The following is a 23,445-nucleotide window of genomic DNA, read 5'->3' on the forward strand; positions in this document are numbered from 1 at the left end:
ATTTACACCATAGGTAACGTAAAATACGTCCCCTTCATTGCTTGATTCAAAGTTATCAATCAACCTGTTAAATTTAATAACCTTGGAATTATCTCCATCTAATCCGCAAAAGAGACCTTATAACACTATGCTAAAATTCCTTCGATCAATGCTTTTTACGCATACCCATTAAATATCCCGATTTTACAGCCGCCTGTCGTAAATTTTAATGCTACGTCTTTACGATTTTGAGCTTTATATTTACACCACCCTTACCTATGTTCTAAGGGTTGTTACCAATTTTTAATGTACTTCCTTGATGCCCGAACCTATTCCATATCGATCTTTGGGCGTCTTGGTTATTTCTTCCTTTTTCATAATCGTAAAACTCCTTCCTAGTTTTAATAGTCAAATTAAAGTATTTTTATGGTGTGTGGTCGTGTGGTGTAAACGAAATAAAGATAAAAGTATCGTTCGGTATATAGGTTATTGTATAGTTTGCTATAAAATTTTTCCCGGAAACAAGCAAGTATATAGGAGTCTCTCGTTTTACGCGGCATATTTATACGTGATTTCGCTTATACGCGTTTGTATTTTTGAGACCAGTGACTTAGTTTACGCGGGTCGCTTATACGCGGTTTTATTAATGCTCTATTAGATATCAACAGTAACATTCGATAAGAAACATACATACATACATACTGCCATTACTCGCTGACGAGTATTCGACACGCATCAGAAGATGGTCACGCAAGGCGTTTTCTTTCATGAGCTTTTCTGTGACTGAAAAGCCCGATACGTGATGTTATCTGCCTACCGCACTCCAGACATTCAAAAATCTCATTGCTTTGTTGCCTCTTTACTTTTTGGTTGTCGCTCTTAACTGAGTTTACAATTCTTCTCCATTGAGTTCTATTGTGAGCTTCTTCTTCCCACTCATTCTGCATGCTAATCCCGCTATTAAGGTAGGACAAACGGATATGTGGGAAAGAAGATGTCAGCAAGTGAAAAGTCTACTAGGGGGCGCACGGAGTACTGAGGTCTGGCGAACAATCCGCCAAATGAAAACCAATCAAACGGACAAGCTCTTGAATAAAATTGATATAGAAAACAGCAGGTGATAGAAAAAAAGATAGCAGTAGATCAAGAAGTCCATCTAGCGTTTATTGATTTGGAGAAAGCGTACGACTCTATTCCTCGCAACAAGATATGGGAAGCCTTGAATATTTTAGAAGTAGATAGACCCCTACTTAAGATAATAAAGGAGCTCTATAAAGAAAATAAAGCGTACGTTAAGATAGAACACAGGCTATCCAATCCAATAAATACCACAAAAGGGTTGCGACAAGGATGCAGCTTATCACCTCTAATCTTCAATGCTTACGTTGAAGTAGCCCTTAGGGAATGGAAGAGGAGATGCCAAGGCATGGGAATACCCATTGGGGAAGATACACTGTTTACTCTGAGCTTTGCAGACGATCAGGTCGTGATTGCGCAGGACTCTTTCGATCTGGAGTTCATGACTAAGAGGCTTTACCAAGAATATAACAAATGGGGACTTCAGGTTAGTCTAAAAATGACAGAATACTTAGCTGTCAATTCCAACGCTTGTTTTGTAGTCTTCATAGATGATAACGTCCAGATTCAACAAGTAGACAAATTTAAATACCTGGGTGCTACTATCAACAACGACGGTTTGGGCAAAGAAGAAATTCAAACCCGAATTCAGAAGAGCAAACAAGTTATTGGTTGTCTTAATAGCCTCTGGTGGGACCGAAACTTGTCTGCAACAACTAAAAAGAGACTTGGACGAACATTGGTGGAGTCAGTTCTTTGCTATGGTTCAGAGCTATGGTCTTTGAGTGCAGATACGAAGCGCAAAATCCAAGTTGTTGAAATGGACTATCTTAGAAGGAGCGCTAGGATGGAAAAAAAGACAAACATCGAGGTCAGGCGTATCATGAATGCATCGGAGGAGACAGTGCTAGATCGAATTGCAAAATCCAGCTTAAAGTGGTTTGGACATGTTCTACGTATGCCGGAGAAGAGGTGGTCAAGAAAAGTTTTTCAATGGACTCCCCAGGGTAGAAGAAAGAGAGGCAGACCTAGAAAATCCTGGAACGGAACGGTTAAGGAAGCAATGGAAGCTCGTAACCTAGAAGCTGATGACGCACTAAATCGAGACGTGTGACGTAGGGTAACGGGAAGGCAGCAATAGGCTGTAGCTGAAAAAAGTATCAAATACTTATCATTATATATATATATAAATCCCGTTATATATATATATATATATATATATATATATATATATATATATAAACAGGATTTATATATATATATATATATATATATATATATATATATATATATATATATAAACTAAACCGAGGTAATTGAGTTCCGCTACATATTCCAATAGTTCTTCTCCGATTTTTATAACATTGTTGTGATATTCTGGGGGAGAGCACATGATTTTAGTTTTATCGATGTTCAGCTTAAGTCCCAAAGCCTCGTATGCCCAGGTATATGTGTTCAACATTTCTTTCAATTGCTGTAACGTATTTGCAACTAGAGCACAGTCATCAGCGTATTGGAGTTCTGATGTGATGAATTTTGTACGTGTTTTTGCCTTGAGTCTTTTTATGTTAAACAGACCGCCGTCGTATCTGTATCTAATGCCCAATCCTCTCTCCTGCAGTTTGCTGTCCACTATAATGGAGAGCGCTGCCATGAATATGTTAAATAGGAGAGGCGCTAAGACACATCCCTGCCTAACTCCTGTATTTGTTAGGAATGGATCGCTCAGTGATCCATAATGTGACACTCTGGACTTGTTGTTATTATGGAGGCTTTTACATACTGAACTTTTTCATAATTGCCCAAAGTGCATCTCTGTTCACAGAGTCGAAGGCGTTTGTTAGGTCGATAAACGCAACGTAAAGTTTAGACTGTTGCTCTTTTACTTTTTCCTGTAGTTGGCGGATGGAGAATATGGAATCGACGGTGCCGCGGTTAGTGCGTAAACCCGTTTGCGATTCGGGGAGGATTTTTTCTATATGTGGGTGCAGGCGCACAGTGGGGTATTTGACACTGATAGTTGATCGAAATTTTTTTATGTAGACCTTATATAAATGATTGCTATTTTCAATTAAAGAGGAAATAATATGAACAAAATAAAGGATAATTCGTCGATTCTAAAAAAGAAAGAAAAATCACTGTTCCAGTGTTTCCACGGTCAGTTCCACTAATGCCAGTAGTAATATCGCAACTAATACTACTAATGCTACGACTGATCCGCGACCAATGCCCATACCACTAAAGCCGCTACTAATGTCAAATTGTGCTATGCTGCTAATGGCACTAATGCGATCGCTTTGTAAACAACAATGCCATCGAGGTTTATACCTCGCATTAGTATATCACTGATTTGCAAATTAGAGGAAACCAAGAATGTTTTCTGATTTTATCAGCAAAGTCGCAAAAAGTCGCAGTATTTTACTTTACTGTATGAAACTCCAATGTTTACTAAGTAAAACGTATATAGACAATATGCTGAATTCTTCGAAATGCGAAACTAAATCTCTAAGTATAATAAAAATGAACAAGAAAGAAATAGTGAGTGAATTTATCATTTATCTTTTTTTGGGAAACCTTAAACACATTTGCTTTTTCGAATTTCGATCACTTTTTCATACTAATACTCCACCGTGAGGCGGTTTGACATAATTTTTGCAAGGCATTTTGTCCAACTTTGCAGACACCCGTCCAATCGAAAACGTCCAAAAAAGACAAAACATTATTCCAATTATTTCAAAAATTTATTTGGATTGGTGTTAATTAAGAAGTTACAACTGTTAAGATCTTTAAGTATTATGGAATTATTTAATTAATTTTAGAACGAAAGGAAAACAAGTAAATTAATTACACTTGACACGACAGATATTCGTAAATTAATTAATGGAACTTGTTTAAGAGTTATTCCGTCCTATGTAGAACAGCCGGTATTCTCAAGGATAGAACACTTATTGTTATACGGAGTGCCCTTGAAAGTTCCGTACAAACCCACTAAAAAGCCGTTCGATCGAATAAAAAAACGATGTCATAGTAACCCCTGAAATTTCTATTTTCTTTATACGTATGTCAATTTGTCCTATTTCTAATTTTTTTTCGAACAAATTGACATACGTATAAAGGTATGTCAATTTGAAGAAAACAACCCCAATATGAAAGCACTCAACACAATACCTCAGTATAACAGACTCGATGTATTAGATATCCCAATAACAGAACAGGAAATAAAAGGCTTCATAAAAAACCTTAAAAACAACAAATCAGCTGGCTGTGACGCGATTCCGGCGGTAATCTATGAGTGTGCAAGTAAAGAACTTATTGGTCATCTTAAGGCTCTCTTCGATGTCATATGGGAAACCGGAGAGGTATCTCAGGACTTTTGCAACGCGAATATAGTGAATATATTTAAGAACAAAGGAAGTGCATCAGACTGCGGAAACTACCGAGGAATTTTACTACTGACTATCGGAGGAAAAATTCTTGCAAAAATTATGTCAAACCGACTGAATCCACATATAGAAAAAAATCCTCCCAGAATCGCAAACGGGTTTTCGCACCAACCGCGACACCGTCGCCATCGATTTCATATTCTCCATCCGCCAACTACAGGAAAAAGTGAAAGAGCAGCAGTCTAAACTTCATGTTGCATTCATTGACCTAACAAAAGCCTTCGACTCTGTGAACAGAGATGCACTTTGGGCAATTATGAAAAAGTTCGGAGTACCCAACAAATTTCTTTACAGTGTGTAAAAGCCTCCTTAACTCAGTGATCCATAATGTGACACTCTGGACTTGTTGTTATTATGGAGGCTTTTACATACTGAACTTTTTCATAATTGCCCAAAGTGCATCTCTGTTCACAGAGTCGAAGGCGTTTGTTAGGTCGATAAACGCAACGTAAAGTTTAGACTGCCGCTCTTTTACTTTTTCCTGTAGTTGGCGGATGGAGAATATGGAATCGACGGTGCCGCGGTTAGTGCGAAAACCCGTTTGCGATTCGGGGAGGATTTTTTCTATATGTAGGTGCAGGCGCACAGTGGGGTATTTGACACTGATAGTTGATCGAAATTTTTTTATGTAGACCTTATATAAATGATTGCTATTTTCAATTAAAGAGGAAATAATATGAACAAAATAAAGGATAATTCGTCGATTCTAAAAAAAGAAAGAAAAATTACTGTTCCAGTGTTTCCACGGTCAGTTCCACTAATGCCAGTAGTAATATCGCAACTAATACTACTAATGCTACGACTGATCCGCGACCAATGCCCATACCACTAAAGCCGCTACTAATGTCAAATTGTGCTATGCTGCTAATGGCACTAATGCGATCGCTTTGTAAACAACAATGCCATCGAGGTTTATACCTCGCATTAGTATATCACTGATTTGCAAATTAGAGGAAACCAAGAATGTTTTTCTGATTTTATCAGCAAAGTCGCAAAAAGTCGCAGTATTTTACTTTACTGTATGAAACTCCAATGTTTACTAAGTAAAACGTATATAGACAATATGCTGAATTCTTCGAAATGCGAAACTAAATCTCTAAGTATAATAAAAATGAACAAGAAAGAAATAGTGAGTGAATTTATCATTTATCTTTTTTTGGGAAACCTCAAACACATTTGCTTTTTCGAATTTCGATCACCTTTTTCATGCTAATACTCCACCGTGAGGCGGTTTGACATAATTTTTGCAAGGCATTTTGTCCAACTTTGCAGACACCCGTCCAATCGAAAACGTCCAAAAAAGACAAAACATTATTCCAATTATTTGAAAAATTTATCTGGATTGGTGTTAATTAAGAAGTTACAACTTTTAAGATCTTTAAGTATTATGGAATTATTTAATTAATTTTAGAACGAAAGGAAAACAAGTAAATTAATTACACTTGACACGACAGATATTCGTAAATTAATTAATGGAACTTGTTTAAGAGTTATTCCGTCCTATGTAGGACAGCCGGTATTCTCAAGGATAGAACACTTATTGTTATACGGAGTGCCCTTGAAAGTTCCGTACAAACCCACTAAAAAACCGTTCGATCGAATAAAAAAACGATGTCATAGTAACCCCTGAAATATCTATTTTCTTTATACGTATGTCAATTTGTCCTATTTCTAATTTTTTTTCGAACAAATTGACATACGTATAATGTAATGTCAATTTGAAGAAAACAACCCCAATATGGAAGCACTCAACACAATACCTCAGTATAACAGCCTCGATGTATTAGATATCCCAATAACAGAACAGGAAATAAAAGGCTTCATAAAACACTTTAAAAACAACAAATCATCTGGCTGTGACGCGATTCCGGCGGTAATCTATAAGTGTGCAAGTAAAGAACTTATTAGTCATCTTAAGGCTCTCTTCGATGTCATATGGGAAAGCGGAGAGGTACCTCAGGACTTTTGCAACGCGAATATAGTGAATATATTTAAGAACAAAGTGCATCAGACTGCGGAAACTACCGATGAATTTCACTACTGGCTATCGGAGGAAAAATTCTTGTTAAAATTATGTCAAACCGCCTGCATCCACATATAGAAAAAATCCTCTCAAAATCGCAAATGGGTTTTCGCACCAACCGCGACACCGTCGCCATCGATTCCATATTCTCCATCCGCCATCTACAGGAAAAAGTGAAAGAGCAGCAGTCTAAACTTCATGTTGCATTCATTGACCTAACAAAAGCCTTCGACTCTGTGAACAGAGATGCACTTTGGGCAATTATGAAAAAGTTCGGAGTACCCAACAAATTTCTTACAGTGTGTAAAAGCCTCCTTAACAACAAGTCAAAAGTGTCACATCATGGATCACTGAGCGATCCCTTCCTAACAAACCCAGGAGTTAGGCAGGGATGTGTCTCTTAGCGCCTCTCCTATTCAACATATTCATGGCAGCGCTCTCCATTGATATGAAATATACAGGGTGTTTCAAAACAAATGCGAAAAACTTCAGGGGGCGATTCCTTGTTCAAAATAAAGGGTAGTTTGCTTCATGAACGTTGGGTCAAAAGTCAACCATTAGGGAGATATCGCGGTACAAAGATGGCGGAAAAATAATGTTTTTATTTTTTATCTTGAAAACGAAAAGAGATAGACTAATAAAATTTTATGGAAGCATTACTGTTATGAAAACACACTTTTTGGTAATTTTTTCACTTTTTTAAAATGAGTGGAAGGAGCTGAAATAAACTACCCCTATCATTCTTGTTAACGAAATTTAAAGAAAAATCTTATCAAACACATGCAAAAAAATTAATTTGGATAGTTTAGTTTGTTTAGAAACATTTTTATCTCTTGTATTTTTTTGATAAAACTCACCGATTTGAAATTAAAAAATAAAATGTAAAGAATTACATGTCAGGACAAATAACATATTCTGATAAAGAATCTAGTGGGCTGCTGTAATTTTTTTAGGAAAAAATCTAGTCGGCCGCTGTTACTTTTTAGGATGTTCCGAATATTATTTTATTTGACATTACTCTGCTGCAATACGTTATTATCTAGATGATTATTATTATCGTTATTATCACTAGATTCTTAATCTAAAAATGTTCTTTGTCCTGACATGTAATGCTTTACATTTTATTTTTTAATTTCAAATCGATGAGTTTTATCAAAAGAACACAAGAGATAAAAAAGTTTCTAAACAAACTAAACTATCCAAATTAATTTTCTCGCATGTGTTTGATAAGATTTTTCTTTAAATTTCGTTAACAAGAATGATAGGGGTAGTTTATTTCAACCCCTTCCACTCATTTTAAAAAAGTAAAAAAATTACCAGAAAGTGTGTTTTCATAACAGTAATGCTTCCATAAAATTTCATTAGTCTATCTCTTTTTGTTTTCAAGATAAAAAATAAAACATTATTTTTCCGCCATCTTTGTACCGCGATATCTCCCTAATGGTTGACTTTTGACCCAACGTTTATAAAGCAAACTACCCTTTATTTTGAACAAGGAATCACCCCCTAAAGTTTTTCGCATTTGTTTTGAAGCACCCTGTATAATGTTATTTATTTATAACTCTAATGTTTCTTCTTTTTTGTATAAAAGACACTGTCAGTCCAGGAAGATTAGTTTATTTTAGAGTTATACATGTCTATTTGAAAAAGCGATAACGTCTGTTGAAATTATAGAACTTTAAACCGGATTCCAGACCAAAACCGTAAATTTCTAGTGTTTCCGTACCAACCGCATGCACGTCAAGTCCCCCGACGAATAAAAAAACCCTATAAAAACGCGATTCCGCGATTTGTAACGTGATAAGTCGAAATTGATAGCGGTTAGCTCGGCAAAAGCTTAATTTTTCATGACGTTCGCGGCTTATATATCTTCTTTTCGCTGTGAAAATGTTCTCTAATAGAAATAGAGCAAAAATAAGGAGCGTTTATAAGCCTCTATCTCGACATATCTACTGGAAGTAAAAATTTATCGGTATAACAGGTTGCTAGATAAAGTTAAAGAAGATTTAGAAGAAATTTAGTTCTTTAAAAAATTAAGTTTACACTGTTTGTTGCTCTTTCTTCGTTAAGTAAGTAAACAAGAGTAGCTAAATATGTAAGGTAGGCTATACCATAATTGGAAATTATTGAGTAAGCTGAAAATGATGATGATGATATAACATTTACAGTAAAATTTAGCAAAATAAAAACACTAAATCACCACAATACACCAAAACACTTTTACTTTTACACTGGACGCGCGTTTCTTTAACCATGTTAGCATCATCAGCAGATGATTATAAACTAAAGTACAATCTACAAGTTGAGCGTTTATATACTCGCCCAGTGGACACCGAGTGGGCGTGGTAAAATCTACCCAACCGAGTCAGAGCCCACTGAGCGTAACAGTTAGATTTTCGCCACTAGAGTAGTAGGAACAAAGAACTTGAAGGAATTGGACCGTTGTCTCTGTTCATACTATCTTTACATTTATTAATTCTGATGCTTTCGGCGTAAATTTACGCATGGAATTGAGAACAACGACAGATTACCATTTCTAGATGTATTAGTTATTAGAAATACTAATAATTGCCTGGAATTTGATATCTATAGGAAAAATACGACCACACGCAGATATATTCCTTATGAATCACATCATAGTGTTGAACATAAAATGGCTAGTTTAAATTTCTTAGTTCATAGATTATTTAGTTTCCTACTTTCCAACGAAAGATATGAAATAGAAAGAGATTACATTAGGAATGTAGCTGAGTGTAATGAATATCCTCCTTCACTAGTTGATAAATTAATTAGAAAACGTAGGTATAGGTTAATGATTTCTGAAAATTCGACTTTTCAAGTGGAGAAAGATACGTCTAAATATTTTTCGATACCGTTTGATAGAGAGTTATCCCGTGGTCTAAAAGGAATTTTTAAGAATGTCAATTATAAACTTGTGTATAGTGCTATTAATAAATTACAACAATTATTAGGTAATCCAAAGGATAAAACACCTCCACTGGAAGGGTCGGGTATTTATGAAATCTCTTGTAAAGATTGTAATCAGAAATATGTTGGCCAAACTAGAAGATCAATATTAACTAGATTTAAAGAACATTTAGCTCAGATAAGATATGGTATATAGACCAGATAAATCTTGCGTTGCCGAACATATTGTTGATAAAGAACATTGTATAGATCTTAATAATTTAAAATTAATTACAAGTCTCAAATTACAGGCAATTAGATGCATATGAAAGCATCAGAATTAATAAATGTAAAGATAGTATGAACAGAGGCAACGGTCCAATTCCTTCAAGTTCTTTGTTCCTACTACACTAGTGGCGAAAATCTAACTGTTACGTTTAGTGGGCTCTGACTCGGTTGGCTAGATTTTGCCACGCCCACTCGGTGGCTACTGTATAATATAAGCGAGTATATAAACGTTCAACTTGTAGATTGTACTTTAGTTTATAATCATCTGCTGATGATGCTAACATGGTTAGCGAAACGCGCGCACAGTGTAAAAGTAAAAGTGTTTTGGTGTATTGTGGTGATTTAGTGTTTTTATTTTGCTGTGTAACACCAAAGGTTCCAACCCTCAACTGTAATAGTAAAATTTACTCTAAATAAAATATTAATCAACTTTTTATTTACATCCTCCTACAGAGTCCTTCCTTTATCCAGTTTTATACACAAGTATTTTTTTTAAATTAAAGTGTTCCGCTATTGAATATATTATTTTAATTTTGTGCAAGCTTGGTCAATTGTTACTCATCAGATATTAATAAAGTTTTTCTAATACATATATAAAGATAATGAAGCACATTAATATTCTGACGAATTTTTGTTTGAAATGTTATATAGGTATATCATAATTGATAGATTGACTGATTGCACCCACATAGAGTTTATATTACCAGGCCATAACTTAATTATCTTATATTAATGCTATACCTAAAGAATTCCTGCGCTATTGGAAAATTTTGAATATAGGAAATAGATATGTTAATAAAATACCGAATGATAAAAAAGACGGCTGGGAATGACAATCGATAATAATAATTGTTGTTACTGAAAATTGACATAAAACTTGTCAAAAATTAACACTAATTATAGAAAGATTGCAAAAGGATAGAACGTTTGTGGACACAAATATATTTAAAAGACATTTTTTTTTCTGGAATTTTAAACTACACCATTTAAAAATATTTTTTTTCCATCAGCAACTGTTAAAATTGCAATAGTACTTTAACCGCAAGGGTAGATTAAATGATACTTTAACAGCGAGGATAGGTTAAAAACTTCATTTCTTCTTGCACGTTTTTTAATTGCTTCCATTTTTCAAAATGTTTGTATTCCTTTTCGTAAGTTATTCGGGATTTAAATGGAAGTAGTTTGGATATGGCGTTTGTCGCCTTAGCCTGAATATCTGTTGGTAATTTACTTATTTCGTTTTGAGCCATTTCTGGCTCCAATTCAATCAGCAATCGACACGAAAGAGAATTAAAAAATATTGACTCAAAACTGACAACTAAAGAGACAGTTTTATTTATTTGTCAAATTACATAGAAATCAACGCCAACCCGGCACAATATTTTTTCTACTCGTAATAAATTCCTAGAAATAATAATTTCTGAATATTTTTTAAAACGTAATTCGCTATGGAACTTCCCCTAGGAGATGCAAGCTTCCCCTAGGAGATGCAAGACCTTGTCGTTGGTGGGGAAGCTCCTGGTCAGGTGCTGGGGGGAATCCCCTCTAGCACTTGGCTTGGTCTAAGAAGCATCTCACTCATCGTCTTGTCCCTGACTGTAGTGTCGTGGCCAGGGAATTGCACCAAGACATATAACGATACCGGGCGGGGCTACGGACAGCCTCAACCTTGGGGCACCGGGGGCACCCCATTGTATTTTATCCTTTACTTCTACATGCGGGGCTCTGTAGAAGTGGACCGACTGTCCCTAGCGACTCATAGGAACACTTTGAGATCTGGTAGTAATAGTAATAAAAAACATCACCGGTGAAGCTGTGGGGAAACCCCTAGCGACACTGGGAACAGTAACAACAAAAGTTACAAGGGGCCAAACCCAAAGAGAACTACAGGAGAGGTGGCTGACACTTGCGTGAAACCATCCTCCGCAAGTGGCATACAAGCTACCACCTCCTCCAAGGGTCGGGAGCCTACCTCCTACCTCTAAACCCAACAGGCGACACAAGCTACCGTTTCGTCTACCCGGCCTGGGTCGTAGCTCCTCGACTGTGAGGGACACGGGTCTCCGTAGGAAGTCCTGGGACTGTATGATGAGTTATAACTCAAGAAAGGGGGTATAGATCTCTAAGGTCGCAAAGATTAACCCCCCTCCCACTTATTCTAAATTCGCTATGGAAAAAAATATTGTTTTATACACGACGATAGAATTGCATTATCGTCTTAAAAATAAAAATAAAAAATAACTATTATTACTTAATATAAAAATAAACTACAACCTTCTTAAGACCAACTGGCAGTGAGCACCATAAAGAAGAGTACGTTCTATGTTATGACGTCTATTACTTAACCTCGCCAAAATTATCATCGATTTTGTTATTCCCCAGCTGTCTCTGACGCCGTTTTTTTTTCGATCGTATGGCAGGGTATGGCATAACCGATGATACGTGTTTTTAGCTGTATTTATACGGAACTAAGACTGGTATGTGTGATCAGAATAAAAAATACGAAAATATATCAGAAAAACAAAATTTCCCTACATTTTACTTCTTTCTATCTGAATTGTTACGATTCTGTACTTCAGCCCTTTGCTACAAGCAAATTCCACTTTATCAGCTTTTCACACACGTACAGGAGGGATTTCCCGATCAATTTTGAAAGACGTAAACATCCCCGAGACTTTTTAAAGTACTTCAAAAAACTCTCGGGCATCTTCCCTGCTCACTTTCTATTTTTAGACTTTCTCCTGCAACTTGAAAGCTCATTGTTGTCGAGATAGTGGGCCAATGTGTGTGACGGTGAGCGAGGATAGGGAGGCACAATGAAAATCGAAACATATGGAAATTGGTGTAAAGGCTAAGGACGTGGCAAGCAAATTGGGGGTGGATTGAGGGCAAGCGTGGGCGACCAAGGCGATTCAATTGTGATAATGGGGTTAAATGAGTTGAGATAAAGACTGTGGGGTAGGTGTTATAGGCTGGAAAAACGATGATCTAAAATTGTTTATAAGTTTGTCTAATAGAGATGAGCAAAACTGCGATTCTGTAATTACGATTATTGAAAGTGCGATTAAGATTTTTAAATCGCTGCGACTGTTTTAAAATTAAATTTTGTACTAGGAATATAATTGTCTCTGTATGTACCTATAGCTTAACAGCAAAAAAAGTAATAAAAATTACTTGTTTAGTTTTTCAGTTTTTTTACATCTGAGAATGAGCCACTTTCGTTTCATTTGAAAACATTGAGATATGATTAAAAATACGATTTGTGCATCTTTTAATCGGCCAGGACAATACACGAAAAACAATAGGTAATTAAATTTTTTTCCAAGGATCCTTGATTAAAAATTAGTGTTTTTAACACCGCCATGGCACTCTAGATTGAAATCTAGAGTGCTATCGATTTTCTTTTAAGAGAAAATATCAAAAGTTGACATATGATAATATGTCATTCTATTCAGAGTGTCATTTTCTATCGAATAAAGTAAAATAATATTGAGGGTACCATTTAAAAATCAAAATTTGTAGTCATTTCCGGTGAAACAGGAAGTGATCGAAAACAATTGAATCTTAATTTACGTCATATACTAAGATACCAAATTTTGTTTTTTATCTGAAAAAAATAAAAAAAGTTATATCAGTTTTAAAACAGAAAAATATAATTAAATCTTTATTATATTACAACTGGACCGCCATTTTAAATGCAGCGTTGTTAGGAGAATATTAAAAAAAAACAACGTAAAATGAAAACCTTTTTGCATGTGTCTTTTTATTTATATAAAAAAAATCCGCTCGCAGGAATAACACTAATGGAATAATTTTTTAGTACATTTAATAATGCACTGGGTCTGTTTTTGACATATGAAATAAAATAAAAAAAATAATTTTAAATTGTACAAAATAGCTTGAAATTTTAATTACGTACTGTTCTTTACAGTCTCATATATGGAATATTTAAAAAAGATATTCTATTTTTTACTCGTTATTACAATGCTCTGGATGGATTTTCTTTTAAGAGAAAATGTCAAAAGTTGACATATGGTATGTCATTCTATTCAGAGTGTCATTTTCTATCGAATAAAGCAAAACAATATTGAGGGTGCCATTTAAAAATCAAAATTTGTAGTCATTTCCGGTGAAACAGGAAGTGATCGAAAACAATTCGTCGGCTTTATGACGAAAAGGCGTATCTCGTTTTTTGCTACTTTTCAGGAGAGCCATTTAAAGAAAATCACTTACTTTATTTGGCCAACAAATGTAAAAGTCTTTGATTTTTTAATAGCGTTTTTGTATTAACACTTAAACGGAGACATTAAGGAAACGTTCTGAAGATAAATCGTGCGTAAATTCTAATAAATAATTTCTTTTTAGTTGTTTAATAGAGATAGGCCTTTTTGTTATAATAATAATAAATTTATTTCCGAACGAAAAGTATACATACGCCCCATAAAGTGTTCTTAATAAGGAAAAAAATACAATATTCACATTATGGAATACATACAAGAAAATACAATACATACATACAGAAAAAATCTGAAAATCACCAAAAAATCAGAAACAAATATTTTTAAATACTTTTATTCGCGATGGATTAGATCAACTGGAAACAAAGACAATTTTCATTCCAGAAGCAAAGACAATCATCAATTAAAATACACTTATCTAGCTTATTTTAATAATATTGTTTTTTATACAAAAATACATTTTTTTAACTAATATATTTTTAGTAATTATTCAGTTAATTGAGGGCATTAATACAACGCATTTGGTTTTTATTAAACGGTCCATTTAATAAAAACCAAACTAAACAAAAACAAAACATGTTTCTTCATTCGTGCCTTTTTGATACAAATAACTGTGGACTAACAGTTTCTGTTTTCCCTGTTCAATTATAACAAATTCGACTTCCATTCTACGTGTTTATGCAGGATGATGATAGGCACAATAAATAAAATTTTCCAAAAATGGACATGGATGACAATGCCAATGGGATAAAAATTATTGTATTTTTCGGGCAAGTTTTTGTTCTTAAGGAAATTATAATTTCGGGTATTTTTCCATTAGGGCAATTTTCGTTTCGTTGTTTTGCTTTCGATCAATTTTTCTTCGGCCATTTTTTCTCGGACAATCTTTTGCATACCCGATACAGCTATGTGCAGAGTCTAGCTCATTCTAACAATGGTTTTTGGCGAAAAAACAGACTCAAAATCACACTGTAAAAGAGAGCTGCTGCCATGATAGAAGTTTTATTTTGTCTCAAGCAACCATCAGAAAATAATTTGGTAGAATGGTGTGATTTTCTCTCGCATGCATTTTCATAACTTAAAACAAAAGGACCTATCTCAAATTCCATCTTTCTTGTAGTATAACAATTGGTATAACAAAGAGCCCTATCTCAACATACGTCTCTTCGTCATAACGAAGAATTGCAGTATTTGAGATGGGGCAAATTTTTAAACGAATATAAAATGAAAAAGGTACAATATTGAGATGCGCAAATTCGCTATGTTAAAATATGACCCATTGGGCATTTCACGACGTTGATATCTCAAAATCGCCAAAAATCGAGATACGCCTTTTTGGCATAAAGCCGACGAATTGACTACATCAATCAATCCCAATTTATGTCAGATACCGTTTTTTTTCCAAATATCGTGTTTTATCTGAAAAAAAAATTAAAAAGTTATAGGGGTGAGCTACTTTTGAGAAACACCCGGTATATATAACGAGTAATCTTAAAAATGTTATTGAAAATTTGGTATATCAACAGTAGATTATTTTCTTGTTGTTTAATGTTGGTTAGACTATACAGGGAGAGTCTGAAAAAAGTGCAAATATTTTTAGGGCTGGTAGATCTCGATAAAAGATACATGTTTTTTCTTTAACGTTCTTCAAATATTTTTTGCTTAAAATTTGAGAGCTATTGTTGCCACATTATCAAGAAATTTAAGTTTTTTAACTAAAAACTAACAAAAATTCCACAATTTTTTTCTAAAAATTTGAAATTTCCCAAAAAAATTTTCTCGAAAAAAAAACATTTTCTGGGGTCCAGTCCAAAAAAATAGTGTTTCTGGGGTATAAAAATATTTGCACTTATTTAAGACTCACCTTGAATAGACTTTAGAAAAAGAAGACAACTTTTAATATAACAATACTTTATATTTTTACTTAGGTATTTCTAGTTGTATAACAAAGGGGTTTAATATAAACTATAGGTAAATATATTAGTAAGTAGCTAACCTAGTCGTATAATCTATAGTTAGGATATTTGCTGAACCAAGCTTCCCATTCTGGAGTTGTCTCGCAGTCTCTCTTGTCATATTTTGTGTGATCAATTTGGACACAGTTTATTTCACCAGAAGGCAGAACGACATCTTTGCCATTTTCCTAAATATTAATAAAAAATCTATTTAGACTTTTTAGACTATACGCTGAATGAAAAATCTAAAAACTAGTAAACTTGTAAAATATCTATTATTAATAAATACTATTAATTTTGTTACAATAAATTCTTTTGCATGATGATTATCATTGATGAATAATAGGAAATGTACGTTTACTGAAGGGATACAGTATGGGCGACCAGGAAATTACTATTCTATGCTATGCCGATGACGCCGTATTGGTAGCTGAAAATGAGAACGATCTACAGCGCTTATTACATCGATTTAATTGCACTGCCAAATCACTTAATATGATAATATCTACCCAGAAAACTAAATCCATGACGACATCAAAAGTACCACTAAGATGCAAACTGGAAGTCGAGGGCAATGTTGTTCAGCAAGAGATGAAGTTTAAGTATCTAGGCATAGAAATCTCAGGATATGGTGATGTAGAAGCGGAGGTGCGAGAACGGACAATGAAGGCAATTAGAATAACAGGATGCCTGAATGATACAATATGGCGAAATAAAAACATTGAGGTGGAGACTAAAGCGAGAATTTACAAGGCAACGGTACGACCAATAATGACATACACTGCAGAAACTCGACCTGATACAGCGAAAACTAAACAACTACTAGAAACAACCGAAATGAGAGTACTACGCAGAATAGCTGGAAAGACGCTTCTGGACAGGGAGAGAAATGAAAGCATAAGAAGAGCGTGCAAGGTGGAAAATGTAAATGATTGGGTACTCAGCAGAAAGGAAGAATGGAACGAGCATATCAGCAGAATGGACAACAGAAGGATAGTGAGAGTTGCACGCGACAAATCACCGCTAGGTGGCAGAAGCTTAGGACGTCCACGAAAACGATGGAGCGACAACTTGTCAGTCTGACCGGTAGAGACGACGAAACCAAACAGGCGATTCGCCTAGTATGAAGACGGAAGAAGAAGAAGAAATTCTTTTATTACAGAAATTATTTGGAAAAAATCGAAATAAAAATGAAGCTTCTCCACCCTGTACCTCCAAAAATAAGCATGTTAGGACATACATTTATACGAACTTTTTTTACTTATTTTTATCTGCAGAATATGCTGCTGAATTTTTCGAAATGCAGTTCGGACCACCCTGTATATTGTATTACTTAAAGTATAACAATTTTGTAGTATCTCAATATTACCTTGCAAATACAAGTTGGAGGAACATCAACGTTGCATTGGAATCTTTTGTCGCCTTTTTCACATATATGGCCATCTCCATCTTGGACAGGTGTCCAGTCAGGCCAACATTGGCAAGGATGGGGTGGACTTGTTGCCAACGCAACGGCAATCATGGACACCATAAATGCAATAACCAACTTCCTAAAGGTTAAATTATAATAATTATGATTATAAAGTGATATGGTAAAAGATATTATTGTAGAGATATTATAAAAATACTAAAAAACGTCGTTAAAATGTACAAGGAAGATAAAACATTCCTTCTTTCTTCATTTTTTTCCTACTCTGAATTATAGCACAATCTCAAGGTACATATGGAACAAGAAAGAAAGAAGAAACTAAATCACATTCATATCTAAAATGCCACTTTATTTAAAAAAGAAAACATTCGACCAATGGGTACTACCAGTTAAGACCTATGCATGCGAAACCTAGACACTCAAAACGGACATTATAAGAAAACTGCAGATCGCACAACGCTCAATGGAACGAAACATGCTGGGAATAACGAAGAAAGACCGTAAAAAATAGAGTGGATACGACAAAAGACCTAGGTAATAGATGTTATCCACGTAATGAAATCCCTGAAGTGGCAATGTGCAGGACACCTGTCAAGAAGGACAGACAACAGATGTACCACAAAAATTACAGCATAGTATTACATACAGATTAGAGAACATAAGAATTTTTGATTACATACAGAACAATTAGAAAAAGAACATTAGATTACATACAGAACATAAGGATTTAATAGACCTAGAAAAAGACTAAACCTGAGATGGAACCATGATATTAGGAAATTAGCAGAGATAACTTGGGCTTGAATAGTCAACATAAATATGTGAGGGAGGCTACACCATAATTGGAAATGGTTGAATAAGCTGAAAACGTTGACGATGATGATCTCAAGGCACCCACCCTGATAAAACGTCTGAAAGTTTGGTATCTGTGCATATTGTGCTATGGCTCTTATTTCAAAATAATAATCATTTGAGATGGTAAGTATAATAATTGAAAAATTATTATACTTTATAGTAAATACAAATTTGTCAAGAGTAAAAATAGAATTTACCTAGATTTAAAGTTACTGTGATACTATGTGGGCAGTTATTTTGGTTTATACTTATATCTATGTCCCATAAACGCATATGAAATAATTCATCTTCAATTCAAAATCAAAATAAAATGTTTCTAAAAAAAACTTACATTTTCTCTTTATATAGTTCAGGAAAAAATTAGCTTTGACGAGATAACTTCCACACTCAATTTCAAAATTATTTTTACCTCAACAATGGCTGTTTTTATATTCTTATATAGGAAAATAACAAACAATTATTCTTTATAATTGAGTTTAGACAACGGATAAACACACTTTACATATATTAAGCAGATTTTCTCATCTTCTTTAACAACAATGCATAAGCGCGCATCATTATTTATTTTATATATTTCTAAATTTTCTTTTGGTATATTATTTGTAGGTTATGATTACAGTTGAGGGTTGGAACCTTTGGTGTTACACAGCAAAATAAAAACACTAAATCACCACAATACACCAAAACACTTTTACTTTTACACTGGACGCGCGTTTCGCTAACCATGTTAGCATCAACAGCAGATGATTATAAACTAAAGTACAATCTACAAGTTGAGCGTTTATATACTCGCTCAGTGGGCACCGAGTGGGCGTGGCAACAATATGAAAAAAATTAAAAACTCATTTTTCTTTCTAAAATCTTCTGTTTTAACTAACTTATATTTCTGTTTAGTTTAAAAATATGAGTAGAAAATATGTTTTCCTTAAAAATACATCCTTGCCAGAAATGAACATAAAGATTATTATAAAAAAATTAGTCCGCGAAGATTTTAGAAAAAATTAGTTTTTAATTTTTTTCATATTGTTCCACCTAGGGAATGCAATCTCGCACCAAAATCTCAATCCCGCAAACCCGCGGGATTAAAGCAATCAATCCCGCGGATCGGCAAAATTGCGGGACTGTAAATAATAGTCATACATTTGGTCCTAAATGGTACAAAAGGCATTGTACATTTTGCATAGGCCCACAATATAGCGTGTATCTTAAACTAGCTGTACAGAAATTTGGACCGATTTATACAGGGTGTTTAAAAAATATATTTAATAATAAATAAACTTAAATTTTATTATAATTTATCTACTTATTTTATAAATAAAAATATTATTCTGATGTTGAAGTTTTTTTAACTTGTGTTAGTTATCTGCTTTTAGATACACTCTATATCAATAATTTTTTGGCATATGCAGAATGTACAAAGCTTTTTGTACCACTTAGGACCATGACTAAAAATGCATATTTTTCGAAAAAAAGTCAATTTTCCTTAAAACAAAAAAAAAAAACCGATCAAATTGTTTTTTCTAATTTCAATACAGATTAGTCGTACTTGGTAAAATTTCGATTTTAAAACTCGTAAATTTGCGGTAAAAGATTCTTGACTAAATTTTGCTCTCTTATAAAACACCTTGTATACGAGAATTTGCTAAATATATTTTCGAAAACCACATAGCATCTTAATCACAATAGATGCATCTATAATACCTGCCCCAAACCGCATCCCAAAATCTTTTTTTAGTTCAAAGAGATATTCAACTTTAAATTTACCCCAAAATTTTGCTGTCCCGATAATAATTATGTCCGGCAGTTTATTTGATGAAATTGTCCACAAGTACTAGTCTTAGATTAACAATAAGTACTAGTTAAACGGGTCCCCGGGTTCGAAGCTCGACTCATCGGTCCGGAATGAAGGAGTTTGACCTCGATCGAGATCGATTCGGTTACCCAGTAATGTGTCATTCCCCGCGGACCCCGCACGATAAATCCCGCGGAATCTTGGACCGGATCCCGCATTTGCGGGATCCAGCATTAGCGGGAGTGCATTCCCCCTAGTTCATCAATAAATTAAAAAATCCTGAGTGTGAAGGAGTCTAAAAGACATTTTCTGACAATTTTACTGAGTGACATATTTCACAAAGGTTCAAAAATGAAGATTAGAATTTTCTTTCCTCCGCTAAAAATCGGCTTTTCGTTTAAGAATCATGATCATATTATTTTTTCATGTCTTAGACTTCTATATACCCTTTATATTTTTTATTGCATTTTTTCCTACGGCAATGGTTACAAGATTTAACCTTTATTCTTTTTCTTATTTTTAAACGGATATTTCCCTGAATAAATCAATCAAAAGTTTTTTGAATTATGTATGAAAATAATATGCTAGATTATTTTTAAACCACTGTAGTACATTGTTTTTATGACTTTGTTTGGACAAATCATCTATTTATGTGAGAATATTTATATTTTACAACTTTCTAAAAATACTCAACAGTTTATAATGTTTCTTTATTACTAGATTATTCTAGATTGTTATTTTTTATTCAAATGATTTAATTAACGCCATTTTTAGTTGGATCTAGGTCAAAATAAAATTCAGGTTAATTCTTTAGTACCTGGTCGACGTTTCGACAAATTTATTGTCTTTCATAAACAAGGATACAGTTTATACATTATTAGGCCCCAATCTGGAGGTTGAAGTGGAAAAAATTAGTAACCAACCGATCTCAACGGGAATGTGTAGATAATGATCTCCTATTTAACCCCTCAAAAGTCCCATTCGGTCCCAGTGGGGGAAGTTTAAAAAAACCCGCCGCCATCTTGGATTTTTTCGTTTTTTTTAAATATCTCCGTTTGCATAACTTTTTTCGAAAAATCTAAAGATATCTTTTTTGTAGAGAATTAAATTTAGAATATTTTACTTTCAATCATTTTTTTTTCCTAAAATAAATAGTAATAGAGATAGAGCAATTTTTACTATACGTTTTATAAATTTTCCAGATTTTTAAACCAATCAGCTATAATTTTTGCATTAACAGTATAGCGTTAATATAGATAAAACAAGTATACATTTATGCATTAAAACAATTAGAAATAACTTTAAAAAAAATATTATTAAATTAAAGTTTTAAATAAAATCTGCTAGGACGTCATCCTGAGCGTCATTTTCGTCCTCAACTAAAATACAAAAGTTTGTGCAACTGATTCCGTAGCATTGACAACACTTTGAAAAACATTGAAGACCCTTTTTTCTACAAGAGCAATTTTTATTGCACTGGCTCTCTTTGCAATTGCAAAATATTAATTTTAGTAGGTCAGGAGGCGCCACATCTTCTGTTGATTGATTAGGTGTCAGATTGCCTTTTTGATCTTTCTTCCATCCATATTGTAAAGGATCTAACTTGTTACCAATATATTCTTGAATCTAAAAAATACAACTTATAACATTTCCTGTAATAGATATATCTTTACAGTTGCCTGAATACTTTCAGGTAACTGTGTCCTGAGTAAATGTAGTTTTGCAGAGTTCTCAGTTGGAGAGAAATTAACTAAATTAAAGATATTTTTAAGGGCTTGTCTTGATGTAAGTCTATTGTATAGAGTGTATCTCAGATGGTGAATATGTGTGATATAGCTTGTGTAGTTTGTTTAGCTTTAAAAGCTAATTTAATGTTGACTAATTAAATTATCTTTTAAATCTATATCACTGCCCAAGCGATATTAAACATATTATCCATCTGAGATACACTCTATAGGTACCTCTACACCGGTGGTGTAGAGGTACAGCTCTCGTCTAACAATCGATAGGTTGTGGGTTCGAATCCTACAGCCGGTAGTTCATCAGTCGTCTATTTTTAATAAAATAAAAATAGTTTGGGTAGCTAGGTCGACTCAACCTTAAATGAGTACTTGGGATTCACAATCCTGAGGTAATAATAGGCGGTTACAGCGTAGTGCTAGCCACATTACCTTCCTTCCCTCCCAAGACGTTAAACGCTATATACGGGATCTATTATTATATTATTGTTATTACTAGATACACTCTATATAATAGGATTACATCAGGACAAGCCCTTAAGACTACCTTTAATTTAGCTAATTTGCCTCCATCTGAAAACTCTGCAAAACTCCATTTACTCTGGTAACTGTAAAAATATCTATTATATGAAATATTATAAGTTGTATTTTTTAGATTTAACAATGGGATTTGTAATAAGTTAGATCCTTTACAATATGGATGGAAGAACGATCAAAAAGACAATCTAACACCTATTCAATTAACAGAAGTGGCGCCTCCTGACTTAACTAAAATCATTTTTTTGCAATTGCAAAGAGAGTCAGTGTTCTAAAAATCGCTCTTGTAGAAAACTGGGTCTTAAATGTTCTTCAAAGTGTGGTCAGTGCTGTGGAATTAGTTGCACAAAACTATTTTAATTGAGGACGAAAATGACGCTCAGAATGACGCCATAGATTTTACTTTTTTATAACTTAAATTTAATAATTTTTTTAAAAATAATTTTACTTAATAAATAATATTTAAACGATTTTTTTTTTCATTGTTTTAATGCTTAAAATTATACTTTGTTTATCTATATTAACACTATACTGTTAACGTAAAAATTATAGCCGATTGGTTTAAAAAAACTGGAAAATTTATAAAACGTATAGTAAAAAATTGCTCTATCTCAATTACTATTTATTTTAGAAAGAAAATGATTTAAGGTAAAATATTGTAAATTTAATTCTCTACAAAAACATATCCTTAGTTTTTTCGAGAAAAGTGATGCAAACGGAGATATTTGAAAAAAACGAAAAAATCCAAGATGGAGGCGATTTTTTACAAACTTCCCCCACTGGGACCGAATGGGACTTTTGAGGGGTTAAATAGGAGATCATTATCTACACATTCCTGTTGAGATTGGTTGGTTACTAATTTTTTCCACCTTTACATATTATACTCGGCTACATTTACTGGCCTATATATACATTAGATCATTACATATTATCTATTTGCTTTAACAGACTCTGGTTGAAAAATCGACCACCCCCTCCCATTCCTTTATTTGTTAACTTTTTGAAAAATGTTTTATTTGTTAACTTTTTGAAAAATTAAAAAGATATGCTTCTTTTGTGCTAGTTTATATATTTTTGAAGTCAATTTGATCAAACTAGAAAATAATTAGTACTGCCCTATGAAGAGTTAACAGCAAATTAAAACACTAATTCACCACAATACACCAAAAATATTTTGGTATAT

At 33.8% G+C, this 23,445-nt stretch overlaps 2 protein-coding genes across 2 annotated transcripts in view; one reads left to right on the forward strand and one right to left on the reverse strand.

Moving 5' to 3' along the window:
* The window catches only part of LOC115877781 (diuretic hormone receptor-like), a 367,521-nt gene that overhangs the window by 49,726 nt on the left and 294,350 nt on the right, over positions 1-23,445 (forward strand). The window lies entirely within an intron of this gene.
* LOC115877769 lies at positions 15,918-18,665 on the reverse strand. Its single transcript, XM_030894083.1, has 3 exons — positions 18,526-18,665; positions 17,280-17,460; positions 15,918-16,098 (listed from the first exon to the last, which is right to left on the reverse strand). Coding segments are annotated over exons 1-3 (330 nt in total). The 5' UTR covers positions 18,528-18,665; the 3' UTR covers positions 15,918-15,951.

The sequence above is a fragment of the Sitophilus oryzae genome, unplaced genomic scaffold (genome assembly GCF_002938485.1).
Source record: "Sitophilus oryzae breed Bouriz unplaced genomic scaffold, Soryzae_2.0 scaffold_1498_pilon_pilon, whole genome shotgun sequence".
Classification (NCBI taxonomy): Eukaryota; Metazoa; Arthropoda; class Insecta; order Coleoptera; family Curculionidae; genus Sitophilus; species Sitophilus oryzae.

Bases quoted from the DNA above. Each gene is read 5' to 3' on its own strand.
- LOC115877769 (XM_030894083.1), bottom strand. The intron at 16,099-17,279 runs GTAATATTGAGA...ATTAATATTTAG, and splicing joins CTCCAACTTGTATTTGCAAG to GAAAATGGCAAAGATGTCGT.